The sequence below is a fragment of the Myotis brandtii genome, unplaced genomic scaffold (genome assembly GCF_000412655.1).
Source record: "Myotis brandtii unplaced genomic scaffold, ASM41265v1 scaffold123, whole genome shotgun sequence".
In the NCBI taxonomy this organism is placed as follows: Eukaryota; Metazoa; Chordata; class Mammalia; order Chiroptera; family Vespertilionidae; genus Myotis; species Myotis brandtii.
Window position 1 is genome coordinate 6873252 of NW_005354291.1, and position 13661 is coordinate 6886912.

The following is a 13661-nucleotide window of genomic DNA, read 5'->3' on the forward strand; positions in this document are numbered from 1 at the left end:
CATCTTGGTTGTTTATTTGCATATAGTCGCTCTGATTGGCTGGTGGGCGTGGCTTGGGGCATAGCGGAGGTGTGGTCAATTTGCATGTTTCTCTTTTACTAGATTAGATTCACAAAAGTGAATTGGCTGTATTAAGCACAGTAAAAGAAGTGGCATTTCATAGACACTCTGAATACTGTGACCTTTTGAGAAATGGAAAATGTGTGCGTAAAAAAGCCATAATTTGAACAAAATGAGCAAAAAATGGAAATGTGTAAGAAAGTCATAATTTGAACTGTACACTAAATAGCAGAGAAGTGATTGTGTGCTGCTCCAAATTAATTTAGGGTATGTCCATTCTGTGTCTAAAGGAGTCACAAAACTAGTGAGTTGTCAGGTTTTAGCTGGCCCTATACCCCTCGCTACATCTGCAATTCAAGGCTCTGCTTCATAAATGTCACATTGGCATAATGGAATCTCAGGACCTTACATTTTTTCCATTGAGACAAGAAGGGGAGTGAGAATGAGATCTAGAGTGAGAGCCACACACACACAAAAATATTCTGAAGGGATTAATTTCTTTAGGTATTTGCCCTAGAAACAGGTATCCTGAATTTGCTTTAGTCTGGTATTTCTGAGGGTATAAATAACTGGAAAAAAAATGCTTATTCAATTAGCTTGTAGAGATTGCAATCAAAACCTTTATAAATTAATGAAGTAAAGTCATACCACTCACCTACACTGCAAAACTATTGAAATCCCCCAGTAGCAGAAAGTCTGGGAGAGCTGAGCCCTCTAAACTTGGAGTAAGACTGAAGTGGCGGCTTTCAGAGGTAATATCCATTTACAGAGCACGTGGCATTTCTGGGAAGGTGTGTTCCTTCACGATACTTCTTAGTCCTAATGAGCCATCAGCTTTTTACATATTAACTCCATATTTACCTTTTGGGCTCCTTGCATTTTTTTCTCTTTTGGTGTTATACCCGCCTACTGTGAGAATTCGACCTGGACAGATTAGGGGTAAGGACGTAAAGAGCTGGGTTACACTTTGGAGTGGATAGGATGAGTGACCACCTGGATTAGTAAGAGTTCCTTTGGTCAAAGTGATGAGAACTCAAATCAAACTATCTGGGGCAAAAAGGAGTATTTACTGGAGGATGCCTTGTTGTCAAGTGTGATTAAAGAAGTGTGACTAGTCAACCTCTGGGAGGGCAGGGCTGTCACAGGCTCCAGGAACAGCAGGAACCGGGAACAGGACCATGGTCAGGCCTCTCTGTCTCAGCCCTTTATCTCTGCTCCTCTGCTTTTCAGCTTCATTTCTCCTACCTGAGGAGGCCAGCTTCCCATGCTACTTGCCCAGCAGCTGCAACCCACACCTTGCTGCTCCCACTACCAGGGAGGCACTGGCTGGCCTTTGCGGATTCTAGTTGGGAAATAAAACAACAACCCGGGGAAGGATTCAGAGTCAGTCTGTTCAGGCCGGAGGCTCACCCTTGGTGTATTCAGCCAAAGCCAAGAGGTTACCATGACATGGTTGACCCTGTAAGAAGTCACAAAGACGTGATTGAATCCTGGATTCATCAACATCACAGGAAGAGTGGGGCTTTGGGGATTAGATCTGAAATAACATAAGAGCTCCCGTTCAAACCATGTGACCAGAGAGGAGAAAAGGTCAGTTCCAAGAAAGAGGATGTTGACTCAGAGGTGCCAGCAAATGAGCCATGTGAAAACACTCTGTGTCAGGAAAGATTTCAAGGGGAAAAAGGCCTTACTATTTCTCTAACATTGGTCTTCTATATGCTTGAATTTGGGGCATTCCATATTAGTAATTCCTTCTTTTTTTTTTTTAATTTAAGGCAGCGCCCATATTAAAATAAAACAAAACGAAACAATTCTTGGAGGAATGTGCAGCATTGATAGTTGCCTGCCTAACAGTTAATGAATTTCACCCCTTTTTCTTGCTGGCAGAATCTGCCTGTCTCCATAGAGGCTGGAAACATGCTCAGAATCTCCCATAATTTCTGGTACATGTAGGCACTCAAGAAATGTTAAAGACGGAGTGGTTAATAGAGATTGAATGTGTAAAGAACCGCAGTACAGCACACTGAGAGGCCATATGGTGTCATAGTGTGGACTAGTAGAGACCTTAGTTCAAATCTCAGTTCTGAATTTGGGAAAGTTAACATTTAGAAGACATACATGCATATACAGACTTTATATCTAGGTGTCATGTAGAGTGAGTGTCTGGCAAATAATAATAGCCAACCTATAAAGTGTCAAAGACTTCTCTAAATGCATACACCTATTTACTCACTGAATTGTTACAACTCTTATGAGCTAGGTAGGTAGTTACTATTTCCATTTCACAGGTAAGGAAGCTGAGGTACAGGGAGAATGAGTGACTTCTCTAAGGTCACTCAGCTAGTATAGTATTATTGGATCAGTGTCTATGGAAGTCATTAAATAAGTATTAATTGTAATATTAATATTAATTAGTTATAATTAGACTTGCAATCATTAAGATGCCATTTGGGAAAAACCTGAAACAGAGAGCAGCAATGACAGGGTAATGTACTATATTTAATAGGTTTTATATACCATCTAGTGGTGATCTAGAGAATTTCATCATTGTACATATTTCACTGTAAAATCTAAGGACATTTTATTTTTCCATAACGATCTTTAAACAGCATCATAAATTGGCAATACATTTATAACCTCCTATTTACATAGTTCATGGACCCAGTAAGAGAATTGCATACATTTGAAGGTTCATTCCAATGGATGTTCAAGAAACTGACATTAACAAAAGCTGAAATTTAAAAAATGTGGAACAAATTCGCCTCCAGAAAATAGTCATTTGCTCTCAGAAACAGTATGAATTGAGCTAGATTTTGAGGTTTGCATGTGAGATTAGTATGTGAGCCTCTTTTTCTGGGGAACAAACAGTTGCTACTACAAATGAGGTGGAAGTTAAGTAAACACTAGAGCCCTTTCCTGAGGGCGTGCGCGCTTATCCCCGAGGCCTGTGCTGCAGCTGCTGGGCTGGAGAGGGAGCCATAGGATGCAGAACTGGCCCATGACTCTGGTTCTGAATCCACATCTCCACCCCGATTCCACCAACCATTAGGACACAATGCAGCCATGCCGTTCCCTTTTATAAAGCTGTGATTTACAACAGCAGGATTCCACATAGCACAGCATAAATTTTTAAAAAATTGATTGCAGAGAGGAAGGGAGAGGGGGACAGAAACATCAGTGATGAGAGGGAAACATTGATTGGCTGCCTCCTGCACGCCCCCCACTGGAGATCGAGCCCACAACCTGGGCATGTGGCCTGACTGGGAATTGAACCTTGACCTCCTGGTTCATAGGTTGATGCCTCAACTATGAGCCACACCGGGACAGCACAGCATGACTTTCAACGTAAGGAGACCTGAAAGCCTTATATAAAAAATTGGCCAGTTGACTTTGAATCTTTTTTTCAACATCATTTCGTGAATTTTAGTATAAACTTGCATTTCTACTGCAGAAGTAAAATTTCATGATGCATGTGATCAATAAACTTGTCCCTGGAGCACTAGGCATGTACCAAGATCTTTTACACATCTTTGGAGAATTCATCATGTTATGCTCCAGAGACCTAGAATCTGACTAATATTCAGAAATCTCCAGTTATTTGATGAGATTTTTCAAATCTTGATATTATTAGCAAGGGAAAAATCATAAGACAGTAGGTAACTTGTACATGGATTTCTCTTTCCCTGAGTAACAATACTCCATGATGTGTGACCATATCTAATCTTTCCCAGGTGCCACCTACTTTTTAAAATTAATTAACAATTTCTGTATTAAATGCCAGTATGAGAACCGGTGATTTTTAAATTTGTTTGTTTGTTTGTTTGCATAGGTAAACCAAAAGCTAATGAATGCAATTGATTGAGTGGTAAGATTTAAAATTTGATAACACTTGAATATAAATTTCATTTGTGTGAAAGAAAAGTTGAATTTATTTTATTTAATTTTTCCATCATCATTTATCCCCTCTATGCCCTCTTCCACCTCCAACAATCACCACACTGCTGTTCTGTCCATGAGTTCTCTCTCTCTTTTTTTCTTTTTTTGCTCAATCCATCCCTATTTCACTCCTATGTGGAATTAAATGAACAAACTGAACTACCAAGCAAAAAAGAGTCCATTTCATAGATAGAGAGCAGTCAGACAGCTCTGGAAAATTGGATTTGGTATAAATGTGTGGATGACAATATCTTATTAAATATATCTGTAGTATTACAGAATCAGCTGGCAGCCTTGAAGTTATTTCAAAATGTAATACCTTAATAAATCCTTTAAAAATGTTCCCTTGGAATACACAAAGCAGCAGCTCCTGAAATATCTTCATCTCTACCTCATTCCCTCCTTCAAAGGAAATTTGATGATGACCGAGAAATTGCCTGGCATTCATCAGAGATCAACATTCATACACATACTCAGGGCTCAAGATCTTGGGGAACCCGAAAGAGTGGCATTTGGTCATGCTCTTCTGATTGGGGAAAGTGTACTGGTGAGCCCTTCTGTACCCAAACAGAATTCAGGATTCCTGGTCATCTTATGAAAGTGTTCCATAGCCTTGAACTTTAAAATGGGGTGAACACTATTACTCACTAATTCTTCATGTTAAGACATACTTACCCTGTTCTTGGCAGGGAAAAGGAATAGTTTTACAAATTATTCAGGGACCTTCAGAAAAAGTTAGCTTAAGGGTGGCTAGAACATTATGAGAGGATCTTGGCACTTTGAGTCTTGAACCATGGAAGTGAGAAGTATTAATCCATGTGCTCTCATTATCCATTGCTCAAGGTGCATTAACTATGTTTTTTAAAATTTACGTTGTGTATATTATAGTGGTTACACATCTCTTGGGGGCTTTACAGACCAAGAGAGAACTTCCCCTCTCAGGCTAGCTAATTGCTGGAGATAGTGGACAGCTCACCTAAAATCTGCCTTTCATGTACAGATGAACATATCCAAGGCTGTGCCCCCATCCACTTTCTTATCTTTCACACACCAAGCCAATAATTCACCTGACCTAAATCATTCCAGAGCCGGATAGCAGTCAGCTAGAGACCAGCCCTATTGACCTGTGGGGACCTCGACCAGACTACGCCAAATATTCAAGGCCCATGTGTGATACGCATGTGCTATCCATGTGCTCTCATTATCCATTGCTCAATGTGAATTAATTATGTTTTTTAAAATTTACATTGTGTATATTATAGTGGTTTCACATCTCTTGGGGGCTTTACAGACCAAGAAAGAACTTCCCCTCTCAGGCTAGCTAATTGCTGGAGGTAGTGGACAGCTCACCTAAAATCTGCCTTTCATGTACAGATGAACATATCCAAGGCTGTGCCCCCATCCACTTTCTTATCTTTCACACACCAAGCCAATAATTCACCTGACCTAAATCATTCCAGAGCCGGATAGCAGTCAGCTAGAGACCAGCCCTATTGCCCTGTGGGGACCTCGACCAGACTACGCCAAATATTCAAGGCCCATGTGTGATACGTATGTGCAAAGGCGATGACACAGCAGTTTTACTGTACGCACTGTGCAAGCGTACCTTCCTATAACCCAAACACTGATGTCACTGTCAGCCAAGAAGCCTCTTTTGTCTGAGTTGGTATAAAAATGTGTTGCTGACCAGCCAGTGCGTAGCTATTTTGTGTTTGCTACTGTGTTAGCAAGAACTGCTTTGTCTGATGGCTCCTGTGTCTGTAATGACTACTTGGTCTGCAATAAAGTCTCTCCTATATGCCTGCAGCTACTCATGTCTTCTTCCAATTCCCAGCATCCATGGAGGTCCAGCCTCTAGCAGAGGGGCTGTGACCGAACATGCTCAAATGTCACATCCATTTACGGCTAGGGTTCAGGATCTGAAGAAGGGGCCGTGCACAAATGAAAACACTAGACAAGAAATGTGAATTTAGAAGGCATGGGAGCCAGGTGGAAACTTCCCTCTACTGGAGAAGCTCTCCGAAACCTTGGACCTGTCAGCTTTTATTCATTTGAATACACATTTGCCCGTTAGGAATGCATACAGGCATATCAAAGGTAAAGTTTGGTAAACAGTAAAAGGATTATCAGGTTAGGGAATTGCCTTCAGCCATTGAGCCCACAGCAGGGCAATATTATGCTGATTTTAAGCCCTGCTGAATATCAAAGTCCATTGGCCTTCCAGTGGGTCTTTTTGCATAATATGCTAATTACTGTTGGTTTTAGCCTCTGGTATCCACAGCCAGTCTTAGGCTGTTTACCTTGCCCTGTGTTGCTTTTCCTAGGAAACCTCAATAAAGATCTATGCCTTCTCCTCAGTGCTGTCATCTGCTCCCCTGAGCCATGTGTGGCATGGCGTGAGGCCTTCTCTTAGAAGACATTAAGTAATCAATTCATTCAATGACATTGGCCTGCCCACGTCTTCAGTCAGTCATACCTCCGTAAACTAAATCCTGGGTATAATTTTTTATTACAAGGGTGATCTAATGGGTAGAAACTCTCCTGCCATTCTGGTTGAACAAGTCTGAGTACAAAACAGGTCTGACAGGTATCTTAAGTAGCAGCAGAAGCATAGAAGTAAGAGGTTCAAGGAGGGACTGAAATACAGCTGCCAGTTGCACCTGAATAAAGCAGGTCAAAGCCTGTGTGGAACTGGTCCTAGCTGCAGGGGCAGAGGATTCAAGAGTGATGCACAGATGTCGATTCAGAACCCCTGCACTATGACCTGCCCTTATGGGCCATAATTTGGAATACACAGACTATAGACTTATGCAGGCCAAGCTCTTCCCTCTTTGCTTGTGCTGTGTGTTTATTATAATCACACTGAGTTGCCAGAAAACTCTGAAAATCATCCCTAACCTTCAGAACTGATTTGACACATAGTAATTGAGCAGTGGCCTCATTTATGGTGTTGCCGCAGCACTGACTTGCCACGGTGAACATGATAGAACAGATGCCTGTCTCTGAGATACTGAACAAAGGATTACTGTAAAAAATTAATCTCTATTGAAAGGAAGTATTTTGAATGTGTAGTCAGAGAATTTACCTTCTTGCACCTCACCGTCCCCACCCACCGCCGCCTTCCCTTTAAAGTAAAGGTGAGGTTTCTCTTTTTCTCTCTTGCATGTGTGAGTCTAGCAAATGGGCTGATATGCCAGCTGCTCTAAATGCATTCTGAGTCTCATTTCAGGATTCCTTTCCTGTGGTGTAATTCCACTGCATGCCAAGGTGATCACCTGGCCTTCACTGCATCGCCCTGTGCAAATCAGGTCATAGATGATAGATGAGTAATAAATGGTCTGTTTTCTAATCCAGAGGCAACCTGTTTTCTGTCAACAATAACATATCATGGTTTGGGCTTCCTGGCGTTTATGCTATAGTCATGATTGAGTTTTGATATAATGAGTTGTTATTGATGTATTGTTCATCAAACATGTACTCTGTGCCACAAGTACTATTTTGTACACATTATCCTGGATGTCCACCACCTTCTGGTTAGTGAACTAGTTAATTTTTATAACCAAAATCTTGTGACTCTCAATTATCTTCATTTTTGTTACAATCTTTTCATTTTTAAGAAGTATACTGTGATACAAGGGAATTTGATAAATTGCTAAGGATTAACCAGCTAACACTGGCTAGAAAAATAAAAGAGCTTAGATGCAAATTCATCTTTTACACATTGGTGCCCATATTACTTTACCACAATATCTAACGTTTGCCTTAAATTTTTCATTTTATTTTTCCAAATGGTTCATTAGTGGATATATTTTGCCTATAGTTGAGGCCCTATGTAAAGCCGTCTAAACAAGCTGTGGAAGGAAGTCACCATGAGGACAGCAGAAGGGAAAGCCACCTTCTTGTCAGTACACATTATCTCTTATTAAAAGTGAGAATTTTTGCCCTGTATGGTCCTGAAATATTTTTTAAAAAGCATGGACTAGAAAAAGAAGTTTAGAAAATAACTTTTTCTAACTTTGAGAGAACTGAAAGCCTTCCAAAACATTTTTGATTAAGAAATACTTTATCCACATACCCCCACACAGATACTGACTTCTTTCTGAATACCCCCGCCCATCCCCTGAGGCAGAGAATTCCTTAGTTGAATGCCCTGATGATCCCTGCGGCAGACAATTCCTCAGTTCAGGCCCCCCCTCCCCCTCACCCAACTTTTTATAAAAAAAGCGCTCCCCTTCCTGTTGGCGTGAATCCATGTGCCCTATCTTTGGGGGTACGTGGGTCTCCCGGGGACGCAGAAATAAACCTTTTCCTTTCCTTTCTTTTCTGATTCACTGGACTCTCTATTTCTTGCGCCGCCTCCTGAGCCACCTAACCTAACAAGTACACATTATCTCTTATTAGTCCGGACGGCGGCTGAGGAAGCCGCTCCAAGGGAAAGCCACCTTCTTGTCAGTACACATTATCTCTTATTAAAAGTGAGAATTTTTGCCCTGTATGGTCCTGAAATATTTTTTAAAAAGCATGGACTAGAAAAAGAAGTTTAGAAAATAACTTTTTCTAACTTTGAGAGAACTGAAAGCCTTCCAAAACATTTTTGATTAAGAAATACTTTCTAAATTAATAGTTCATTTTTAAGTGTCTTAAAAATCCAAATTCATCATCTAAATTTTTATTTAAAATTTTCTGCCTCTTGCTATTGACCATGAAAATCTATTCCTTCAAATTCCATGAAATTAATTTAGGTAGAATAGCATCCAAAATTCAAGCCAGATTTTATGATATTTATTAATTTATTGGCATTTATTCAACTATTCAACTAAATTTTCTTCCTTTTTTTTTTTTAAGCGAGCCCAAGATTCTTCTTCTTTTTTTAAAAAAAATATATTTTTATTGAAGGGAAAGGAGAGAGAGAGAGAGAGATAGAAACATCAATTTTGAGAGAGAATCATTGGTTGGCTGCCTCCTGCATGCTCCCCACTGGGGATTGAGCCCACAACCCAGGCATATGCCCTTGACCAGAATCGAACCCAGGATCCTTCAGTCCTCAGGCCGATGCTCTATCCACTGAGCCAAACCAGCCAGGGCTCAACCACATTTTCATTGAACAGTAAACATTTTATTATTAATGCTAATTCAATAATTATTAAAAACAAATTAACAACAACATGAATTAAAATATAGGCATAGACAAGACAAAATTATGCAAATATGCAAGACTAATTGTTGAGAACACTTTTTCTCAAGGAATTATTCTCATAGATTTTTGTTTTATTACAGATTTCCAGAAGTACTTAATTAAAATAGTGAAGGATGAATTCCAAAATCTCTAGAAACAGTTCTCTTGCAATTTCTGACTTCATTAAAGTTTTCCATACAATGAAAGACAGTGTTCCTAAAAAATAGTAAAGATATTTATGAGTTGAGATAAAATTTATTTCTTTAGACATTCTGTTGTAGTGATTTATAACAATGATTCTAATGTTTTTTCATTACTTATGAAATCAGCACAATAAGAATTTTCAAAAGTTAAAGTGTTTCTTACCTGTATACTTATGCACAATGTGCAAAAGATTTAGAGTAAGCAGGACACTTTTCTGAAAGCCAGTAAAGTCACTGATGAAGAGGGGTCGATCCCCACTAAGAAGCACTTGTGTGGGCAGAACTTCCTGGAATTCGTAAGTTCTAATCAAAGTTGTAGGAAAGAGGGGTGGAGCTAAATAATCCACAAACAAAGCCCAATTTCTTCCAAAATCTGCTTCTTGTTTAGAATAATACCTTAACCTACAAGACAAGGGGTGGAGGGAAGTTCCCATTTATAATTAGTCAACTCAGAATTTTGCAAACTCAATTTTCAAAACAGCTATTTTGTTCCAAACTACATCCTACTACTTTTTAGAATATGGATTGTAGAAACTGGCTGTTGATTTTAGCTCTTAGATTTGAAAATTTGGAAAGATTTCATTAGAATTTTAAATCTGGAAATTACCATCCCCAAAAATGGTTTTAGTAGAATACTTTTCCCTTTTCATAAATCCTGCTCCATTTGCATACATGCTGAAATGTGACCAAGTCTCATTATTTTAAAACTAGAGGCCCGGTGCATGAAATTTGTGACCAGGTATGGCCCCTAGGCCTGGCCTGCGATCAGGGCCATCTTCCCCAGGTGCCCACAGCCGGCCCTGCCCCCTGCTGCCACCCACCCCCGGTTCCCGTTTGCCATCGGGTGATCGATACCTGATGGCCAGGGGAAGGGACCGAGAGGGGGTCAGTGTGCCTCATAGTGACTGGTCCAGCGGTTATTCTGGTCATTCTGCTGTTAGGGTCAATTTGCATATTACTCTTTTATTATATAGGATGTAAAGATATATTCAAAGAAGATTAGCAAAATTTCTGCTGAATTTTGATATTTTTAAAGGAACATGTGATTTCCATTTCAGGTAACCACTAAACAATAAAAGCTTACAGACTATTTTTCTTGCTTTTTAGGTAGCTTGGTATTTTTTTTTTTCTGATAAGTCCTCCTTATCTGAATTTTCACTATCCACAGTTTTCATTACCTTTGGTTCAAAAATATTAAATGGAAAATCCAAGAAATAAACAATGGTTAAGTTTTAAACTGTATGCCGTTCTGAGTAGCATGATGAAATCTCTCCATGTTCCACTCCATCTTGGGAATGTGAATCATTCTTTTGTGCAGCATGTCTATGCTGTTTATCTCTGTACATGTTAGTCACTTAACAGCCATCTGGGTTATGAGATTGACTGCTATAGTATCTCAGTGCTTGCATTCCTGGTATAAATCCCATGTGGTCATGGTTTATAATCCCTTTTTTATGTGGCTGAATCCTGTTTGCCAGTATTGTGTTGAGGATTTCTGTGTATGGATCTTTGAATGTCAGTTTGCAGGATACATAGTTTTATAAACAGAAGAGCTATAAGGGTAAAAGCATAGTCTTTGGAGTTGGACAACCCTTGACATAAATCTTCCTGACACTATCAATCTGTGTAAACTTCAGAAGAGTTACTATCTATAAAATTTATTGTTGTAAGAATTGACAGAGATGAGAAGAAAATCCATAGTTCAGATTCTGTCATGCAGCTATTAAAAAATATTCATATAGGTATAGGTTGACACCTATGTAGACAGCCATGTAAAAAAGTTAGAAGTTCAGGATATAAAGTAAATGTGTTAGTAAAAAAATAATTAACTTTTGTACTTATGTTTCTACTAAGATCAACAAGAGGTGTTTGCTTATTTGTTTTCCCCTGAGGTGGTGTGTGAAAAAAACAGGCACATACACATTTAAACTTACTCATCAAACAATTCATATGGATATTATTTTGCCTCAGGTTATTTATAAATTTGATCTATTGAAAATTAATCAAATATTTCCAAATTAGTCACATTCAATAGTTTGGAATAAATGCAATGAGCATAAAAAAACAAACAAAATAAGCACATAATAGAAATTAAATCATAAACAAAATCTGCAATATCCTTAAATTTTAACCACTTGAAGTAGTGTCACACTTTCAAGAATAAAAACAAGTTTTCTCATCTCTAGGAGAAGACAAAGTAATAAGTTGTCATCAAAACATTTTTAGACTTCCTCAATCCATCAACAAAAACTTGCTTCAGGGAAATGGTCTCAGGGAAATGGTTTGGGAAACCTCCAATCAGTGTCATCTTTCGAAAGTCAATCCTTTAGGAACTGGCCATTAGGAACTGGGGACCATTGTATAAACATGTTTCTAACGAAAATTGATAGCTATCTTACCTGAGTATTCTCATACTGGTAACTCAACTAACTTAAAATCCACGAATCCCTGAACTCTGCATCTCCTAATAACCCAATTCACTAATAACCCAAAACTAGATGAGAAAAATGTTCTGCTCAGTGATACTGGGCCTGCCAGCCGTAGTTCTCCCTTCCTATAAATGCAGTAAATTCAACTTTGTTGTTTAATTTCAGATATTGAGGGTTGCTCTCATCATCCTCTGAGAGTTGATATTAAAAATGCAATTTTCTAGAAGAATCTCATTTTGCATGTGATTGGGAATGTTTGCAAAAATATTGTTTTATAAACTATTTTCTATAAACTATAATGACTTGATCTCAATTATGATCTTTAGGTTGCAACCCCCTCTCTACTTGCTTGACCAATAACCTCAAGTTTCATTGGCAGTCATAGAAATAGCCAAGCAGCCGCGTCACAACAAAAAAGATGTGATGATGGCTACAATTCCAATTTATTTCACAGAATGCCAAGAGGATGAAGTTTTCTGTGGACCAATATGCAAATCATCTTCGAAGCAATACGAAGAGCAAACATATACAGAACAACATGACTCCTAAATCTGTTGTTTATATCTTAATTGAATATGTGGTCAGTGGGAAAGATAAAATTAGGTGGTTAACAAGAAGGCCTCAAGCATGTGTGCCTGTGCTTATATGTGCTTTTTAAACCAGTCACTCATCCTTTCCTTCTTTCTACACCAGATCTCACTCTGGATGCCTGATACTACCCCAAATATAGTGTCATTCACTTCCAGACCAAGTCATGCTGCCTCATTTAACCTCATTTGCTATAAAATTGGGAGACTTTTAACGTCATTTTAGCTCTTCAGTATGATAACCAAGATGCCTCTTGGATAGCTCCTTCCAAATATGTGTTAACCAAGTTATTTTCTCTGATCAAAATGATGCAGAGATCATATAATTATTTGTCATTACATTCCCTGGTTTATAAACACCGCTTTGGATAAAACAACCTTTTGTTTGTTTGTCTTCTTGGACTTCTGGTTTGATTTTGATTTATTGCTTTTTATTTTGTTATACTTTATAATACAAATCCGCTTTTTCCCATATTTTTCCTTCCTACTTGTAAAACACTTTTTACTTTATCCAGTAAAACATTTTCTTGTCAGTTTTTTCTTTATATGTAATACCCCCCATAGTTGACATATTGGTAAATAGGTTAATTGAAAAACACTTCAATGAAAAAGGTAATGTAAGATGGAAATATTGTTACCATGTAAAAACAAAATAACTTTAGATCCATTCTTACCTGTTGTGAAAATTTTTATGAGCAACCTCCAAGGATGAGACATGTGCAGCCCATAAGTACTTCAGCAGGTCATCAAAACTACTAGAATCGGACTTTAAATGCTGTCCAAGAAGAACAAGGTTATATTATTTAAGCAATGATAACTGTCTCTCTTCCTGAAAAATCAATTCTACTTACAAATATAATTTTTCAACATCTAAATGAGGGGAGTTTTTTTCCCTAAAAGTTAAGATATGAAAGATTTAATGCTTAAAAGTCCCTAAAAGCTTAATATTACTTATATTAATTACTAGTGATGCTGAACACATTTGAAAGCAATAAACCATGTGTTTTAGGATTTTATACTGTTTAGAACCAGAGCTTTAGTATTTCATTGTATTTTGTTTACTTGTTGTTCTCTGGCCATATAATGAACTTTCCACAAAGTCTTAAGAGTTAGAAATGGGCCCTGACCAGTTTGGCTCAGTGGATAGAGCATCGGCCTGCGGACTGAAGGATCCCAGGTTCGATTCCGGCCAAGGGCATGTACCTTGGTTGCGGGCACATCCCCAGTAGGGGGTGTGCAGGAGGCAGCTGATCAATGTTTCTCTCTCATC

At 38.6% G+C, this 13661-nt stretch overlaps 1 protein-coding gene across 1 annotated transcript in view; it reads right to left on the bottom strand.

The window, feature by feature from the left end:
• Positions 1 to 9184: 9184 nt before the first annotated feature.
• Positions 9185 to 13661, bottom strand: part of LOC102251172 (protein LEG1 homolog) — a 25642-nt gene continuing 21165 nt past the window's right edge. The window contains 3 exon segments of the mRNA XM_014533929.1: positions 9185 to 9388; positions 9539 to 9777; positions 13066 to 13166. Of these exon segments, the coding sequence (XP_014389415.1) occupies positions 9288 to 9388; positions 9539 to 9777; positions 13066 to 13166 (441 nt within the window). The 3' untranslated portion in view covers positions 9185 to 9287.